At 43.1% G+C, this 20,077-nt stretch overlaps 1 protein-coding gene across 4 annotated transcripts in view; it reads right to left on the bottom strand.

Moving 5' to 3' along the window:
• The window catches only part of PYGL (glycogen phosphorylase L), a 63,334-nt gene that overhangs the window by 31,426 nt on the left and 11,831 nt on the right, over window positions 1-20,077 (bottom strand). For all 4 annotated transcript variants that reach the window (XR_004525069.2, XM_019923897.3, XM_019923896.2 and 1 more), the window contains exons 5-15: window positions 12,097-12,228; window positions 8,838-8,949; window positions 8,439-8,521; window positions 3,668-3,811; window positions 3,072-3,164; window positions 2,228-2,374; window positions 1,727-1,890; window positions 1,139-1,253; window positions 460-561; window positions 178-325; window positions 17-75 (exon numbers count right to left, since the gene is read on the bottom strand). Coding sequence is in view for 3 of the 4 variants with exons in the window: in XM_019923897.3 (XP_019779456.1) it covers window positions 17-75; window positions 178-325; window positions 460-561; window positions 1,139-1,253; window positions 1,727-1,890; window positions 2,228-2,374; window positions 3,072-3,164; window positions 3,668-3,811; window positions 8,439-8,521; window positions 8,838-8,949; window positions 12,097-12,228 (1,299 nt within the window). In the remaining variant the exon portion in view is untranslated. The remainder of the gene's footprint in view (window positions 1-16; window positions 76-177; window positions 326-459; window positions 562-1,138; window positions 1,254-1,726; window positions 1,891-2,227; window positions 2,375-3,071; window positions 3,165-3,667; window positions 3,812-8,438; window positions 8,522-8,837; window positions 8,950-12,096; window positions 12,229-20,077) is intronic.

Below are 20,077 nucleotides of genomic sequence, written 5' to 3'. Positions count from 1 at the left end.
AAGAGAAGCAACTTACTTTGCCACCGATTATAACTGTTCTGGGCACAAATAGCTTCTTCGGGTCTTTCTTAATGCCTGCAAAAGATGGAGAAGGGGATGGAACGGAGGACGGAGGATGGCCAGGGTGGTGAGAGCTCCACCTCTGGGGGCTGGTCGGGGGCTGCAGGGCTGACTCACGGTTGTACATGGTGACCACATGCAGGCAGTTCAGGAGCTGCCGCTTGTACTCATGGATCCTCTTCACCTGCACGTCAAACATGGAGGATGGGTTGATCTTCACTTTGTACTCCTTCTCCAGGAACTGAGAAAACTTCAGCTTGTTCTCCTGTTGAGACAGTGCATGGGGCCAGGGCCCTTTGGACTCAGGAGCATTGGGTGGGTGGTCTGTTTTTAAAGAGTGGGGCATGAACCCTCCAAGCAAGTGCCGCCGGGCAAAGCACCCACACCGGGAAGCCTCACCTGCTTCACGTTGGAAATCTCCCGGAGGAAGACGTCGTCGCCCAGGAAGCTGTTCAGCTTCGTCAGCTGGTTCAAGTCCTTCACATAGTCCTCTCCGATTTTCTTTCAGTTTAAAGGAAAAGGTGACTCGAATCAGGGAAGGCAGTCAAGCCCACATGAGCAGTTTCTATCAGTCTGTGGCAAGGGCTCACATGCCCCTAACACTCGCACCCCACAGCACACAGAATGGCTTCATTCACAGGAGATGCTGAAAACGCCGTGTGGGAAGAACACTTGCTATACCTTCAGTGGTATTAAGTGTTAAAAACAGGAAATCTACCTAAAAAGAGTGACAAATAACCCAGGTTCTACTAGTTACTATTAGAGGACAAACAAAGGTCCTGTTAGAGGACCTCTGTTATCCTCTTTTATTAAACAGGGGTACCATCTGTGTGTCATATGAGCACTGTGCACCAGGGCCAGCTGCGTAATGCGTGGGGTCTCTTTTTTCTGAAATCAAGAATTTCAAGCTGGCTACGGCGGAGAACGAAACCAGTGCGGAGCCCTGTGGGGTTGCACAGGCCACTGGCTTGGGGATGAAGCAGGCCCTGCTGCAGACTGGATTTGCAAGTTATAAGCGCACTCTCTGCCTCTTGAATTCCAGTCAGAAACCCCCTTTCCCTCGGCACTTCCCGGTTACCTCTGCTATTAACTCTGCCAGTCCTGGGTTGCAGAGTAACAGCCAGCGCCTTGGAGTGATCCCATTGGTTTTATTCTGAAACTTGTCTGGCTCTAGCTCACTGAAGTCCTTGAATCTGGAGATGGAAGAGACACATCACTAAACATGGCTGGAACGGCAGGTTCCCGCATGCTGGATGAAGTTCAGGGTTAGATCTAAGGAGCGGAGTGTAGGCTTAGAAAGGTTAAATAAAAGTGGAGAGAGGGGCTGACAGCAGCTATGGGTGTCATTCTAAATAGAAATCCATTTGCAATTCAAAATAATTACAAGAAAAAATCCAATCTAATCACCTTCATATGATTTCCCAGCACTGACATATATATCAGACTTTTGAGCAGAAGAGTTTTGTTTTTTTTCTTGTAAGTCTAGAATTAGGACTGTTCAGAGAGGAAGGGCTTTTCCTTTTAGAGAAGGGTTCTTTGTATAGAAGACATTACTTTTAAATATTTCACGGGGCCTCTCCTCATCTCCAACCGCAACCCTGCATTCGCTAGCACCGTTCTATTCCTGAGCAATGTGAGACCCGCTGCGACAGGGGTGGAGGCTCACACTTGGTTCTTCACGATGTCTGAGTGAATTTTAGCCACGCCGTTCACAGCATGGGAGCCCACAATGCAGAGATGGGCCATGTTGATCCTTTTGCCTCCTTCCTCTTCTATCAGAGACATCCTTCTCAGGCGGTCGACATCTTTAGGAAACAAGGCGGCAATTTTCTAGGCAAAGGAAGAGAAAGGCCTTACTGGTCACTCAGGTTTCCAGCAACCCTGGGATAACGTTATTCACTTCCCAACCAAAACCTTTGATGGAGCAAAGGTAAGACTTCACTCCCACAGAGAGGAGTGAAGATGCCTAGGGAGATGCCATCCCTCCAGGTTAGTATTTTCAAAAGGATGTCATTAACAGAGCCCCACCCGGACTTGAGTGCTTTTGATGTATCAATGACTGAAAGATGTTTGGGCCTCAGGTTTGGTAAGAGGGAAGACTGCAGCCACCCTTAACATCTCTAGACCTCCTTCTCAAAAGGGTTATGAATCTGTCAAAGTGACTTACATCTAAATGCTTTTGATTCATCTCGTAAATGATTTGCAAATGTCGAGGAAGCAGCTTTTCCACCAGCTGTACAGGCCAGCGCTCCAGGGCTTCCGGGAGCACTGTATGGTTGGTGTAGGCAAAGGTCTTCTGGGTGATCTCCCATGCCTGCGGGGAGAGGGGGGCTCAGTGCTTGCCTCTGCAGGAAAGGCGGCCTGCAGGTGTGCCCCATCCTGCAGGCCAAACACTTCCTCAACTCCTGCCCGTCAGCAACAGGGCAATTCTATCTGCATGTATACAGTTAGACACAATTCCGCTAGGTTCCTGGATGGTCCAGGTAATGGGAAGATGGTTTTTTTTTGGGGGGGGGGGAGGGGGAGGAAAAGCAGTAAATTGTCTGATAAAATTTAGGACAGCATATGCTGATAAATCTTCTCTAGTATCCTAACTTGTCTTTCATTTATTAAACAAACAAAACTTGAGGAATAAAACTTCAGTAATGTTCTGAGAAAGTACCAAGTATGCTTAAAATCGGTGGAGACACCTTCAGTTAGCTGTATTCTGAGGCTAGAGAGTTTAATTTCGAATCCTTTTAGACACAAAAATGGCAAACACAATATAAGCCTTAATAATATAGCCACTGAGCTGTGTCCCATTAGCAATGTGTTTATTTATTTCTTAGTCTTACTCCCTGTAAAGCAGTAAGAGCTGAGACATGTCAGCGCCAGGGCAAAGTTTACCTTTAATTGTTGGAAGTTAGCAACAGTGACTTATTTTGAAAAACTGTGAAAGGCGCTTTGGGCAGAATCTCTTAAGCACAGATATTCTGGCCAGTCAAAGGAAAAAGAAGCCAAAGCATCCGGACCTTGGACCAGGGCAATTTTTCAATGTCCACAAAAATCCTCATCAGCTCAGGGATGGCGAGCGCAGGGTGAGTGTCGTTCAGCTGGATGGCAACCTGCAAGGGGAAAACCGACGTGAAGGTCACCAACGGCCCAGGCCCTTGTTCTCATCCGTGCCTCACACGTGCACCAAACAAAACGTCTGCCCTCTACGGAAGGCTTTAAGTATCCTGTAGCTACTCAGTTTTCTTTTTTAATTGAAGTATAGTTGATTTAAAATATTGTGTTAGTTTCAGGTGTACAGCATAGTGATTCAGTTAATATATAAATATTCTCAGATTGTTTTCCATTATAGGTAAGTAAATTTCCTGTGCTACACAGGAAATCCTTGTTGCGTATCTATTTTATGTATAGCAGTGTGTATCTGTTAATCCCATACTCCTAGTTTGCCTCCCTCCACCCCCTTTGGTAACCACAAGCTTATTTTTATGTCTGTGAGTCTGTTTCTGATTGGTATATAGACACTCAGATTTTTTTTAGCATGGAGACAGAGGAGTAAATCTGATGGAAGTCCTGATGCCCTCAGTTGTTCCCGCCTGCGTTCGGGCTGAATACTCGCCTGATCTGGGAAGGCATCGAACGCAGTTCCGGCACTCCTGCTGGACCCAAGCTTAGAGGCTTTGAAACGTCGGATGACATCTTGCAAGGTAGCAGCCACCACAAAGTACTCCTGCTTCAGTCTCAGCTCCTTCCCTTCAAAAAACTTCAAGCCAGAGAGACTGAGTGAGAGGGCTCACATTGCTAGGAGTGGCCAGAACATGGGTGGCGTCCCCTACCAGGGGACTTTAAGGCTAAAGCCCATGGGATGTCTGGTGGAAGCTGGCAGGTTGAATGCCAAGCATCAGCCTCCTGAAACTCCACTAAAATGACAGTAAAGGGATTGAAAAAAGGCATGATAAAGGATGAAGGGAATGGAGAGAAGACAACAGCAACAACTTTTCAGAAGCTGAAAAACAGATGGATAAATGGTAAACTGAACCAGAAGACCCAGGAAAGCTGCATCCTGACCTGGTAGTGGAGAAAAGCCAAAGGAACAACCCAGTGTATACACTGGAGCTCCCAAAAGGCCCAAGAAGTGTCAGCATTGGGTGCCTCCAGAAGTAGGGGTGAAGAGGGGGTAAAAGGTTAGTGGGGAGCCTAAGAAGCAGTTGGCCTCAGACCTCCTCTCCAATTCCCTCAACTGGACAATCTCCTTTGCCAACTCAGGCAGAAGCTGGAGGTCTGTTCTCTGGAGATGGTATAACAGGGGTCTCTGGACTGGAGGGCAGCAGGTAAAGTCGGAGGCAGGGGTACCATCCCATACTAAAAATGGGGGAAGAGGCTCAGTGAAAGTTTATGTACTGAATACTGATGCTTTCAGTCTTCATCTCCCAACTGAATTTGAGAACACAGGCAGCCAAGTGTTAATTCCACCAGGAGAGAAGCTGCAAGCGTCTTCTCTAGGGAATTCGACCAGCACAGGAGGGAGGACCTAAAGACATGGACATGAGGAACTCCACCAGGAAGCGGCCCCAGCAGGTCACAGGTGAGGGAAACCAAATAGATAAATCCCAAACAAGTGTACAGAGCTCCCCAAAACTTGTTGGTACCTTTCTCTTAAGTTTCAGTGGGCAGCTAAGGACCATTAGACAGCTAAGAAAAACTTCTAAAACATGTTAAAATAATAAAAGCCAACTTAGAGGTAACAGAGATTAGAGAAAAGAATGATTATAAGAATACTACCGGTATCCTCAGATAGATTAGATATTGTATTCAAGGAATACGAATAAGATGCTTCAAGAAAATATCTAGAGCAAAAAAAGATTACGTGGAAATTAAAACATGACAGCCAAAGTGAAAAACCCAATAGGAAGACTGGAAGAGAGAGTTGTGATTGCCCAAAACGTGAGCAGGAAGACAAAGAGATGATAAATAAAAGAAAAAAGGTAAGAAGACTAAAGAACCAGTTGAGGATGTTTAACAATTCCAGACTGTTTCTCAGAGAGCTGTAGTCCTGTGTCCCCAGACTGAAAGGGTACCCAGGCGTGATAAGTGAAAGCAGACTTACACCAAAGCACACCCCCCAAAACTTTTAGTACACTCGGAGAGAGGGGTTTTGGAGAGGGACAGAGGGAGGGGAAGAGGGAGAGGGAGACTAGAAGCTTTCAAAGGGGGAAGAAAGCAGAATTCAAACAAAAGATCAAGAATCCAATTGCACTGTACTTTTCGGCAACACCAACAACTAGGAGATTAAAAAAAAAAACTTTGAGTCTTCAGTATCCAGGCAAACTCCCAATGAGAGGGAAAAATAAAGACATTTTCCAACATGCAAGGTCTCAAAAAAACCGACCTCACTTGCACCCTTTCCTAGGAAGCCCCAGGCATGTGTACTACCAAAACAAGGGAGCAAACCAAGACGTGGGATCCTGGAAACAAATGATCCCCGAGAGTATATGAGCACAGACGTCCTCAGGACAATGGGAAACGTAGATCCCAGGATGACAGCGGAGCAGCCAATCAGAAGAGATCCAGAAGAGACTTCAAGAAGACTGAGTCAACAGAACACCTAAGGTGTTTGAATATATTGAGAGGAAATTTCTACGACTGGGGTAGAGTGCAGGCTAAATTAGGGAAAAGTACTCAGAAAACCAAGCAAACAAACAAAACAATGATTAACTCCAGGAAAGGAGAACATTTTAAGGAAAGGAAAAATAATCAAGAGACGATGACATGTATTGTGCACAGATCAGCTGTCTGTAGCACTGACAGCGTCATAATAATGTAAACACTAGCTGAAGAGCTAGTGCAAATCACCATGTAATTATGTTGAGAGAGTGGGCATAGAAAACGTGTTTTTGTGGTGGGGGTGGAAGTCTATGGGAGGAAGGGAGCTAAACTCTCATCTTCAGTAGCGGGGAGTCAATATTGTAAAAAGAGGAAATCACGAAGCAGCAGTAACAGCATGTTGTTAGAAATATGGAGGTAAGTATCCAGGAAAGCAATTCAAAGCAAGGGGATGTAGTTGCTTTGGGGAAGTGGGAAATAGGAGACTGATTTTATAGTAAGCCTCAGAGAGCTGCTTTTCTCTTTAAACTATGTGCAGGTACAACTTTGATAAAAGTTTAAAAACCAAAAGAAAAATTTAAAGTCATTAATAGGAAACTGGATTGATATTACCAATGGGAATTTATAGGTGGTAGAATTTGGAATTTTTTTTTTTTACTTGGTAGTTTTTTATATTGCTTATATTTCTTTTTCTAATAGCATGTTTCATAGTAAAAAATATAATGAAATCATTATTCTAAAAAAAGCACATGAATCCATCCACAATGAATTTAAATGTTTATTGAGTTAGGGGATTTTTAATGTGCTAGAAATAAATGATTAATTAAACAATCACTGACCTCAGTTAAGTTCAAACTACTGGGGAGAGACAGATGTATAATCAAGGCTTGAAATCAAACAAGACAGTTTTTAAAAACATTTATGTTGTATTTAAGTGTATACACAGTACTTTGGGGACCTGAATACTCAGGTGATATCTTTATCTGAGCCCTGAAAGCTAAGTAGGAATTTGAGGTGAGCGCAGAGGGCCAGAGTATTCCCTGCACGCAGAGGAAACCTGGGCAAAGCATGGAGGTTAGAAAGAACAGGGCAAATAATCCTCTACAGCTGGGACCTATTGCTAGGGCAAGATCACAGAGGATGTGTCAGAACTGATGACCACATAGATGAAGATACACCTACGATTCTGTACTTCTCTTAGGGGTAAGCAAAAGCCTTAAAGAATTTTAAGCAAGGAAAAAAAAAAATCTCATTAGTTGCAGAGTGAGGACAGGGGGCGAGACTCTTGGAAGACAGACAAATAGGGCTATGGCCAAGTTGGGGAGAGGGAATGAGTCTGTTCTTGTGGTTACAGTACGAAAAAGATTTATCAACTTCTACTTAAAAAGAAGCATAACTCTGAGAGCTACCTTTTCTGCCCAATGCATTTAGTCAACTTTGCACCCCATGCTAACCTAGTATGTGTTATCAATTGTTGTGGATGATTATTTCCAAGTAAAGTTAGGTTTGGGCCCTACTGAAGATAGGAGGATGAATTTCAAGCCCCTTCTAGTTAAACAATCCTGCAGGCTTGGGTTTGGCTAGGCAGTGTGGCCCCAGTCTTGGAAGGATTCTTACTTTAATTGACCTTGAAACAGAACAGTCTTTTGCTTTTGCGTTACAGATTTCTTTTAAGGTACTGAAGCCACATCGTTTCTCCCAAAGGAAAAATAACACATACCATTAAGTTCCTAAAAATGCTGCAGCAAATCCACTTAATCCTCCTTGGAGATGGGTTTAACACTAAGTGGACATCTGGTCTTAGGATCATTTATGTCCTAGTCCCCAAGATCCTTGTTTTGTGGACATCTTTGTGGAGCAGGGTACTAGTTTGGTTACTTCTGAGATTATTATTTAAAAAAAAAATCATTATAGCGTCCAGAAAATTATTTTACTCATGGAGAAGTTAGAGCTAAGTATGTTTTAACCCACTAAGAATCCATAACGTGGGCTTCCCTGGTGGCGCAGTGGTTGAGAGTCCGCCTGCCGATGCAGGGGACACGGGTTCGTGCCCCGGTCCGGGAAGATCCCACATGCCGCGGAGCGGCTGGGCCCGTGAGCCATGGCCGCTGAGCCTGCGCGTCCAGAGCCTGTGCTCCGCAACGGGAGAGGCCACAACAGTGAGAGGCCCGCATACGGCAAAAAAAAAAAGATCCGTAACAGGCATCTGAGATCCAGTTCCAAGTGTTTTTTTTTTTTTTTCTTAAACTAAGTTATTTTTCGTGTAAACTTTGGAATGATCAGCTATAAGAAAAAGTTTAATGAGATAAATAAGTGGCATAAGAAACAAGTGTCTGCTCCTGGGTCTATTCTGAGGTCCATGACCCCACCTTGCCTTGGGTCAGAGGAGACCCATGAGTGAGGGGAAGAGGACAGGCAAGACACCTCCAGGGACTTCTGATGCTGTGGATGAAATTTCTGTTTGGAAAGGAAGGAGTGCTTCACCTGTACTGCACCTCATCTTTTATAGCCAGGTTTTGTTTTGAAATACATGTACAGAGCCTCCCAATTAGTGATGGGGTCACTAATCAAGGGCGAAACACCAATTCTGACTTCATGAATTGTACAAATTCGTTTTCCTTACATGGGTGGGAGGGGAAATCTACACAAGTCAGGAAGAGATATGGTGATTATTCCTCACTGAAGGAAAAAACCCAGTATTAAGTATGTGCTTTATGGCTACTGAATAGGTGCTTCTGAAATAAGCTGCTTCTGTTTCCACTGAGAAAGCAAGCTTGATCACTCACATTATCATTGGGATAGAGGACCCGGGAGATGTTCTCGGCCAGATTCCGGTCCAGCACAGCCTGAATGTAGTCTCCAACGTTAACTGAGGGAAACGTTAGAAAAATGAATAAACAGACGAGCCAACCACTGTTTTCAGAAGCCCCCTGATCTCACCTGATGCTTGTTGGGTACCATGTGGGATTCCTAAAAATCCAAAGAGATTTCAGCAAACCTTCATGCTGTGATTCACATGACAGTCTAGACTGAAGGACTGATTTAACCATGTGCCCCATACCTGCTCCATATAATGCTTTAGTCACTAAAGAGTTTGGATCAGAAACTCAGTGCAACTTGGCTCTAATTATTGGACAGAAGGATTAAAGGTACACATGAGGAAAGGGAGCCCACGCTGTACTCACAGTCTCTGAGGTTAAAGTCATTGGGTGCGCGAGCGGACCAGAGGCGCATGGTGTTGACCGTGTTGTTCAGATATCCAGGCACCGGGGTGTCATATGGAAGAGCAAGGACCACCTGCGGGGTGAAACCAAAGCAGCTACTTACTGTTACCCATGTGGATGGAGGAGGTTGAACAGAGGTGGGAGACAGCAGCTGGAATTTGGTTCCTGGCTCCATCACCAACTCAAACTGTATGATCCCTAAACCAAGCTAAGGGTCCCAAGGCTGCAGGTGGTATTAGGGGCCATGTCGGTCCTCCTCCCACTTGGAACAATATGGATGGCTGGAATGACCCAGACAGATGGTCCCAGATGGTCCTCCACATCATTTCCACGCTGACTTCCCTTTGTGTCCCTTGCCCTGATCTGGACACAGATCTTTCATGTTTCAAGATCAAGCCATTGCTCTAAAGATAGCAAAATATGATATGCAAAGTGGTAAATGTGAATCTGTACCCATTAAAAAACAGTAATCAAGACAAGTTTCATGTAGGCTATTCAATGATCTGATTTCAAATATGGTGAAAATTAGCAGAATAGGAAATTTATGAAGATAAATATTACATATGATGTTTAAAATGCTATGCTGGATTTTTCAAAGTTGCACGAAGAAGAGTTATTTTAGTGATCTAACAAATAAGCTGATAATTAGCTGAGATGTGTCTAAGAGGTGAGCTTTGGAAAATTTAGCTCAATATTTGTGACAGTCATGGAAATAGAGAAGAACGGGAAGATGAACCATGTTTCACATGAATTTAAAATTTATGTGGGAGAAGACAATTTTCTATTCCCTGCCTCATCAGAATCAAGCTCTAAGGAAGGGGAATGACAGATGGATTGAATTGGAGGATGCTAGAGATCATCTAGTGCAACTTAAGGTGTTTTGGATATGAGGGGAATGAAGCTGCGAGAGAAGTGACTTACCCAAGGTCATAGTCAGTGGTAGTGTTGAAACCTAACCACAGATCTCTTTAATTTGGTCTGCTGAATTATGAAGGAATGAAACACTCTAGCCTATATCAATCAGTCACATACATTCAGTCATGCTTTCATGAACATCATAACCACAGAGTAATAAATCACATTTATGTGAATATCTTTTACTAGGAAATAAAGATCTCTGGAGTTCTAAGAGCAAGTTGTGGTCAATCAGGAGAAGTCACTTACAGAGTGGGACTCTGAGTCTGGGTCCAAACATGACTTGTCCTTCTGACCCTCAAAGCATAATTGAGGCAGCTGGGGAAGCACATGGCTTGGAGGTCCCTTTAGAGAACTTCAGGGAGAAGTTGCCACCTCAGAGCTCACACGAGGCTGTGCTTTCTTTGGGATGCTCCCATCGTGGTGGGAGCATGAGAGCCAGGACTCCCCTCATGAGCAATGTCCCATCAGCCTGGGCACTTGTTCAGAGATGCACTGCAGTGTGAGGCTCCTTCCTGAGAATCCTTCTTTCCCTCTCTCTCTTCACAGGTGTCACACCTGCGTTGCAGTCTGAACGACTTCCCCCCTCCTCCCGTCCCCTTTCCCTTTATCTTTCACAGGCATTTCTGCAATAGATCACTTGTACTTCTAATTCTCCCTTCTGTCTGCTTCCCAGAGGACCTGAACTGACACAAGAAATGAAACAAGTAACTCAGTTTACTGGAAGCCTTCACAGCAGGCATACATGAGGTCTGACCTCACTAGCTACAAATCTGGGGCTGATCAGGCAGTGGCATCAATCCATAAAATTCTGCACAGGTTGGGTCAGCTCACCCTTTATTACATCTGCCCCATAAACTTGCCTTTGTGGGCACAGAAAAACACACTCTCCCTAATTGAATTTCTGGATGTATTATGAAAATGTCTAGAGGTGCTTTGTAAATATATCATCAGGTCATCATAAGGTCATCAGTGGGACTTACGAAGTAAACAGAATGCTTCCAGGATTGGGAGTATAACCTGCGTACGTTTAAACAGATCAGAAGCCACTGGAAGTTTTAGACGCCAAATACTTGCTAGATTAATACCCAAAACATGTGAGAATTCTTTAGGCATATTAACAATTGATTTGTTGCAGTTCTTATGGTCATATTTGTAATCAACTGCAACTCAGTTGTGGTCTATTGTTTAACCAAAATAAAAGGGGAGTGGTGGATAGAGGGAAACATCTTGAAATTACAGTATTAGTTTCTTCCTTATTATATATAATGACCGATTTTAGCTTCTAATCCATTATTTCATATGCTGAAAAAATCACGTTCAGATAGGAAAAACTTCAAAAGCAGTCTTTCTTTTGTGAACTGTGAATAGCCTTGCATGGATTAGCAGAATAAAGCATCAGCTTAGAAGTCCACTATAACATGGGTCTAGAGTCCGCAAACCAACTGCATTTAGCATTATGATACTGAATTTTGTTCCTGATTTTGCCATATAAGAACAGCATTTCCTTGGTCTTTACCATTTTCTTTAAGCTTTTAAAGTGGCCAGTGAGACATCTTTTCTGGCCTAAGACTATATTTACTAAACAGATATCTCAAGTGGAGCCTCCAGTGGTTGGACAGTGCGATCCAGTAGTTCTTAGGGGTTATTTATCAGGACGTATGAAGACAGCAAAGCACAAACCACCCCTAGAGGAGCTGAAAAGTAAATTGTTCAGTAGCAGGGTAACACTCGAATGTGGTGGCAGGATAAATACACGGCCGTGAATTAAGCACACTTGGACCGACACCAGCATTATTTCTCTAGAAGTGATTTGGCACACAGTAACAGAGTGCATTTTGCAATATTTTGCATTGTTTTTCTTGACTTTGTAATGAAGAAGAACTCCGGTAATCCTTTGAATAAATACTTCACTTTAAAAATATTTACCCCTTAGAATTTACAAGTCAATGTACATATGGCAGTGGGGTGAGGAATGACATTTAACTTTATTCAATCTTGGTTTCAACAGCTTTATATAAAACTGGAGAGCTAAGCATTATAGAATGCTTAGAATTGATTAATTTCTTATAAACCAGATGACAAAATGACCCTGGTAAGTCACTTGACCTTGGGGAAGTCACTTCTCTCTTGGCCTCAGCTCCCTGGTCTCCAAAATGAGTGGGTTCACCAAGAGACGTAACAGATTTATTTATAAAAATATACTTTATTATTCAATATACAACACACTATACTCAACACCACATACACGTCACACGCTGTGCCATCCTCTATACAATGCTCAGCGCGAGGACTCTCAGAATACCTGCGTGTTGATCCACTTGGTTCCGGCCTCTGTGTGCTCTACGTTCCCGTAGAAGTGAACAGGCAGCATGAACTCGGGGCGGGCCTTCTCCCAGGGGTTTCCGTGCCTGAGCCAGTCATCTGCCTCTTCTATCTGCAAAAAGGACATGGCTTAGAATTTGTTTTTCAGGAGCGGTGGACCTAGCCCTTCAATTATATCAAATTAAAAATATTTGGGGGGACTTCCCTGGTGGTGCAGTGGTTAAGAATCCGCCTGCCGATTCAGGGGACACAGGTTCGGTCCCTGGTCCACGAAGATCCCACGTGCCTCGGAGCAACTAAGCCCGCGAGCCACAACTACTGAGCCCATGTGCCACAACTACTGAGCCTGCGCTCTAGAGCCCGTGAGCGGCAACCACGGAAGCCCATGCGCCTAGAGCCCGTGCTCTGCAACCAGAGAAGCCACCGCAATAAGAAGCCCGCGCACCGCAACGAAGAGTAGCCCCTACTCGCCACAACTAGAGGAAGCCCGTGTGCAGCAACAAAGATCCAACGCAGCCAAATAAATAAATTTATAAAAATATATATATATATTTTTGACTGAATCAACTCAAGAATACTGTTTTGGCAAGCAAGATGTTGGTTCTGTCAATTTCAGTTCATCTTTGTTATTGTCGTACAGCCTAAATCAACAACAATACTGGCTAGTATTGCTCTAAATGTTTTATACATATTATTGCATTTAATCCTCATAGCAAATATAGGAGGGAGCTATGGCTTCTCCCTTTGTTAAGGAAATTGTAACTTGCTCAAAGTTGCACGGATAGTAAATGATACAGGTAAGATTTGATGGTAGGTCTGTGAGTTCTAAAGCCTGTGTCTTAACATCTGTGAATCCAATTGTCTAGCTTGAGGGAAAGAGAGAGGCTTCCCAGGGATGTTTATTGTTGGATACCTGGACCTGATGGGTCCTACATTATGGTTTCTGTCAAGAGCTTTGTGCCTTGAAAGCACAGAATCGGTTGAGAAAAACTACTCATAGAAAGCTCCCTTAATAAGGCTTATTTCAGTATAGGCACAGAACACTATTACTTTTTTTTTCATTTTTTAATTTGGAGTATAGTTGATTTACAATATTGTGTTAGTTTCAGGTGTACAGCATAGTGTTTCAGTATTTTTGCAGATTATATTCCATTATAGGTTATTATAAGATAATAGGTATACTTTCCTGTGTTATACAGTATATCCTTGTTGCTTATCTATTTTATACATAGTAGTTTGTTAATACCATATCCCTAATTTGTCCCTCCCCCCGTTCCTTCTCCCCTTTGGTAACCACAAATTTGTTTTCTATATCTGTGAGTCTGTTTCTGTGCTGCATATGCATTCATTTGTATTATTTTTTAGATTCTACATATAAGTGATAACGTATAGTATTTGTCTTTCTCTGTGTGACTTATTTCACTAAGCATAATATTATCTAGGTCCATCCATGTTGCTGCAAGTGGCAGTATTTAATTCATTTTTTATTGCCGAGTAATATTCCATTGCATATATATACACCACATCTTCTTTATCCATTCATCTGTTGATGGGCACTTGGGTTGCTTCCATGCCTTGACAATTGTAAACAGTGCTTCTATGAACACTGGGGTGCATGTATCTTTTTGAATTAGCGTTTTCATTTTTTCCAGATATATACCCAGGAATGGAATTGCTGGACCATACAGTAGTTCTATTTTTAGTTTTTTAAGGAACGTCCATACTTATTTCCATAGTGGCTGCACCAATTTACATTCCCATCAACAGAACACATTTTGAAGTCTTTGTTTAATTGAATCCTTATGGAATTTTGATCTGATAATGAACTATTATTTATTTATTTATTTGGTCATGCCAGGTCTTAGTTGCAGCATGTGTGCTCCTTTGTTGCAGCCGGGGTGGGTGGGGGGGCTCCTTAGTTGCAGCTCACCAGCTCCTTAGTTGCGGCATGCGAACTCTTAGTTGCAGCACGCATGTGGGATCTAGTTCCCTGACCAGGGCTGGAACCCGAGCCCCCTGCATTGGGAGCGTGGAGTCTTAACCACTGCACCACCAGGGAAGTCCCATGAACTATTATTTCTAATTCGTTTTGAAAATGACATATACTAAAATGTAAGGAATTTCTTTTATTGACAATTACAACATTTTCCCATGTATTTATGTCAATTTATAACAAAATATTTCTCATAAAAATTTAAAAATCTAATTTGTATTTAGGGTATCCTGGACATCAAATGCATTTTGTTTTCTATAAAGAAACAAATAAAAATGCCAAAACAAGAACAAAAGACACATGGTGGGGCTGGGGTTGCATTTTTAAAGTAAAGGTATTATGAGTGAAACCTTTAAAATATTCCATATACATTAAAAAATGCAATCGTGTTCTGGCAAGAAGGGAGGGGTAAGGTTTTTAGTACAAAGCTCCCTTGTCAATGAGATTACCCCCAATATGGTTATTTTACCTACCTGATTCCTCATCCTTCCCTCTTAGAAAACTCAGCTTTAGTTTAAAAAGATATTAATGATGAATTATGACACAATGCTGGATCCTTCATGATCACCTATGTATGAGTTCAGTGTCTGCCCCAGGCACAGTGTGGAGAGAGGCAAACAAACACAGCTATCTTTTGAGATATTAGACAAAACATTAATGTCAACAACCAGACAAGCAAACACACATCCATTTATTCAAACATTGATCATATTGGGAATGCTAGTAAGCTGCCCATTAACAAGAGCTACCAGCATCATGATGAATGAAAAGGGGACACACAGAAACAACATCTTCGGATAGAAGGTCTGGAATTAGAGAGCTGCAGGAGGATGTAGCAGATGCAGGATGAAGCCTAGGGAAGGCTGGACCTAGATGTGAGCTAATCAGTACAATGCACCTTGTTAAAATGCAGAGTCTCAGGCAGTCTGGGGAGGGGTCTTAAATTTTCCATTTAAAAATTTGCATCTTGGGGCTTCCCTGGTGGCGCAGTAGTTGAGAGTCCGCCTGCCGATGCAGGGGACACGGGTTTGTGCCCTGGTCCGGGAAGATTCCACATGCCGCGGAGCGGCTGGGCCCGTGAGCCATGGCCGCTGAGCCTGTGCATCCGGAGCCTGTGCTCCGCAACGGGAGAGGCCACAACAGTGAGAGGCTCGCGTACCGCAAAAAAAAAAAAAAATTGCATCTTAACATGTAGCCAGCGGGTACACGGTGCAGCAGGGAGCTACACAGCAATACAAAGTCAGGAACTGTAATTCAGAATTGAGACTTTGGCTATCCCATTCATAAAGAGAACAAAAATACAATTAAAATTTAACAAGGAAAGGATTGAATTTTATCAGTTGATAAGAAATTGGTTAAGTTAGAGTCCTCTAGCTCGTGTTAATAACTAGAAACTCTATGAAAAATAAATGAGGATATGCACAAAGATCAAACATCCTGACTTACAAAACACTTCACGCTGCACTTAGGCAAGAGCAGTGTTCTGGGTTTCAAATTACTGGTCAATGTGAACACACAATGCTTCCTGTAACAGGAAAGAACCTTACGGCCTATCTGCCTCACTTCAGCATTCAGGACTGTTGTAAAATACACCTTAAGTTTGTACATGAACCAGGAGGACGAGGAGGCAGAAACAGCATTCCTCTCAAAAATCATGTCCACAGGTGAGCTGACAAGATATTTTCTGCTGCAAAATGCAGCAGAAGCAGACTCTTCTCCCCTCAAGCACTGTGAAATGCCCGTACAAGAGAGGCTGAACACTGGGCTTCCCACCACTGGCCGGCCCCTCCTGGCCTCCTTTGCAAATCAGAAGCTGCATTTGCTCTTTTGAGGACACGCTGTTAAGCAACAAGGGACTAGTCAGCCAGTCACTCTCGATGTTGGTCTGATTTTTCCTGCCAAATAATGGCTGGTTTTCGTTCCACTGGGTTAACAAGTTCTGTAGGAGAATAGGACTCCTAGCTTGCTGCTCTTTATTGAGTCTCTTCCTGATTTTGGCAAGAAATCAGCCAACACTTCCCTCAGTTATGCAAAGCCTGTTTTTAAGGTAAATTGAAAAATAGATATTTCATAAAAGCAAGCTGGTCTGAGCAGATCAGAGGAGAAAGAGAGAACTGCCTCCAGCCACCCCAGCTCAATCCACAGAGGCTGCAGGATGGTGATAAACCTCCTTTCTATCTTGCTTTCTTCCAACAAATCAACAAACTGGTCTGTAAATTTAGATTTCCACGTAACCAGTGATCCCTGAGTGCACTAACTTGCTGAGCCATATGAAGGGCAGGGGCCAGACGGGAGGAGAGCTTCCATTTATATACAAGTGGGCTGTGTGGATCTGAACATCCCAGATGAAAAGGAGCTGAGACAAAGCAAGCAGGAGACTGTGGCGTGGGGAGCAGCGTGCCCGCCTGGGTGGTGGTGGCAGTGGTGGTGTGTGTGTGGGGGGATGCATGGCAGCTGGATCTGGGGTCTTCCTAGAGAGATTACTCGGTGGGATCTATTCCAGCCAGCATGGAAGCAGAGGTCAGCTCAGGGCCTCTGTGAGTGACTGAATTCGAAGAAACGCTTTTCCCCTCAACTGTGGGATACACGGGACATGAAGAACCAGTGAGCAACCAACAGGAGTTGTCAACAAACTTTGCTTTCTGATGGTACCAGTCATTTGTAAATGTTTCTGGGGAACACCAGGAATTCAACAATGGCCAGGAGAGGGAGGCTTGCTGGGTAATGTGAACTGTGCATGGCTAGGTATAGCAGGGTTCTAAGAGAAAGAATGTTCCAGCAGACTGCTTGATTCAACCCTGAGATTTCTACTATCAGCGTCTTTCCACTCAGAACTTTAGCGTGTGACTGTTTAACTTGAGGCTGTCGCAACTGCCTTTCCCCCTCTTCCTCCCAGTGGCCAGACATTTTCAGAGGACTATGCTGAGAAGGCCTCAATGATCCCCATTAGAGTTCGAGGTAAGTCAAGCATTTGAGCAATAAAATTGTTTTCCTTGGGGGGTGGGGTGGAGTTCACAACACACACTTTATTACTGCAAATCTTCCTTGAAGAGAGCCTTCAAAAACTGAAAGTCTATCAACCTTTAAAAATCTTCCTAGTTTGTGCAATTTTCATCAGCCTTCTCCATTGTAAGAGCAACCATGTAGCTGATGTGAGTAGAGCAGTGACCAAAAGGCATTCTGCTTTCCTGGAAGATATTTTTTGTTTTTCACGGAAACAGTTTCTTTTTTATGTTTGCTTTTTAAAATCCCATCCCAGTGAACAATGGCTATGCTAGATAAAATTAGGTGTCCTTCTGACTCAATTTCAGTTGTAATGAAAGAAGTGATGATGTAGTAAAGCTAGCTTTGGAGACTAGCAAAAGCCACTTGGTCTCTCTTTTCCCTTTAAAAACACTAGCATATATACTTCTTGGGTCTCACAGGAGAGAAGGGATGGTTTCCTGAAATAAGGCCAATTTAAAAGTAGCAAAGGTCATAGGTGGGATTAATAAAGAGTGACCTTTCATAAGACTTTGGGGGAAAATGCACTTGAAAGACAATTTTTTGAGACTGATCTGCTGAGTTAAAAAAAATCTTTCACAGAAAAGTAAGAAATAAAATCCTTAAACATCCTGGGGTATAATGAGTACCATACAGGATACAAAGACTGAGAAAGGATACCATGTATCGCTTGGTCAGGTTGTGTTAAAATCTTGGTCCAACTGGAAATGCCTGCCAAGCTAGGCTTCTCACCATGTAACCCTATATTACTTCACTGTGGAAGGGAACCAATTATTTTGCTTTTATATCTTTTTTTTTTTTTCTATTTTTTTGTGGTACGCGGGCCTCTCACTGTTGTGGCCTCTCCCGTTGTGGAGCACAGGCTCCGGACACGCAGGCTCAGCGGCCATGGCTCACGGGCCCAGCCACTCCGCGGCATGTGGGATCTTCCCGGACCGGGGCGCAAACCCGCGTCCCCTGCATCTGCAGGCGGACTCTCAGCCACTGCGCCACCAGGGAAGCCCCGTTTTTATATCTTTTTATGATTTTAAAATACACATTTCTTATGAAATATGCGTCATGTAGGAGAACAAACAGAAGATAGTCAAAGTCACCCATAATCTTATCTCCCAGAGATAATCAATTACTGTTGAAGCTTTGACGTTATTTTTTTGTTCTAGCACTTTATCTTTTTGGTTTCTTTTGGATAGGTCATACTATCCAAATGATCCTATACCTCCTTTTTTCAGCTGTCATAAACAATTTCCCATTTCATTATAATTAATTAAAAACATGATATTAATGGTTACATTAATATTTTATTATATAATACCACAATTAAAAAACTTATCCTCCTTTTATTAGGACAAATTAACATTTCATTGAGTGCCTATTTGTGCAACAGACATTTTACATATTTTCATAGTTCTGTGAAGCTGGCATCTCCATTTTGCAGACAAGAAAAGTGAGGGTCAGGGAAGCTAGGTAACCTAATCAAGACAACAAACTTCATAAGGGTAATGAGTTGCACTTAGGCCTCAAATTAGAAATTAGATCTCATATTAGGGCCCAATTTTTTTCCTACCCAATGCTGCCTCCTACTTGATTTAGGAGTAGCTAAAGATACACTGGTTCTTAACAAAATTTGGAAGTTTGTCTTTCAATATGTTCCCAGTATTCTCCTCCTGGGACTTCCCTTGGTGCATTCTCTTATATCAAATCTTTTAGTGCCCTCCTTCTTTGGCCCGGAGTGTCCAAACACTGAGGGAGGGGAACGTGGATGGCGGTGACACTCAGCTTCTCATCCTTCCTCTCCCCTGGGATCAGCTCCAGCCTAGGTCCCTCAACCCAAGGCCTGATCACGCTGACCTTGGACTGACTCTTGGGAAGGCTCAGAGAGCTCAGGCTTCTTGAATATCCAGTATCCTTTTGCCAATGATGTGTGTGTATGAGACAAAGATACGGAGAGAAAAAACCTCAATCACACTTAGCATCGGGGAAAACTGTCCATGCCAGGGCTGACTGTAGTTCAAAGAGTTACCAAAGATAAAAAGATACTTAAGAATCTAGTTTGGTTATATAAAAATAAAATGAGAGTCATTTGTATGGATTCATTACTATTTGTGTAGTTTTCTACAGAGCACTATAATTATACATATTACATATGTGCCAGAGTTTTTTAATATAATAGTTAACAGGACTGCCTGCTTTCGTCTTATAAAAAAAATTAGAACACTGAGCTTACATATCTTGTAAGATAGGCATGTTAAGGAGGGCAAGACTCTGAGTGTAGAAAAGAATACTGAATGTGGACCTGGAAATCTGGGGATATACAGCCTTATTTGCCAGCTGTGTGATCGGAGGTGACTTCCCCTCTTAAGACCTTCAGTTTTCTCACCTACAAAAATGGTGACATGCTTCCTACTATCAGGAGTTATTGGGGGACTTCCCTGGTGGCGCAGTGGTTAAGAAGACGTCTGCCAATGCAGGGGATACGGGTTCGAGCCTTTGTCGGGGAAGATCCCACATACCACAGAGCAACTAAGCCTGTGTGCCACAACTACTAAGCCTGCGCTCTAGAGCCCACGAGCCACAACTACTGAAGCCTCTGCGCGCCTAGAGCCCGTGCTCTGCAACAAGAAAAGCCACTGCAATGAGAAGCCCACGCACCCCAAAGAAGAGCGGCCCCCGGCTTGCTGCAACTAGAGAAAGCCCGCGCGCAGCAAAGAAAACCCAATGCAGCCGAAAATAAATAAATAAATAAATAATAATAATAATAAAAAAGACCCAACGCAGCCATAAATAAATAAATAAATAAATTTTTAAAAAAAGAAAAAAGTTATTGGGGAAATCATGAGCTAAAAGATGTGCTCCTCCATTTTATATGCTGCAGAGATAGGACACTGCACATTATAGGTAGTCCACATGCAGGCAATCAGTGATAACTATCTTCAGAGCACCCCTGTGAGTCTGGCACCGTACAAGA

This window comes from Tursiops truncatus, chromosome 2 (genome assembly GCF_011762595.2).
Source record: "Tursiops truncatus isolate mTurTru1 chromosome 2, mTurTru1.mat.Y, whole genome shotgun sequence".
NCBI classification, from domain to species: domain Eukaryota; kingdom Metazoa; phylum Chordata; class Mammalia; order Artiodactyla; family Delphinidae; genus Tursiops; species Tursiops truncatus.
The sequence above is the reverse complement of the archived record's forward strand: the minus strand, read 5'-3'. Positions and strand labels throughout refer to the sequence as shown.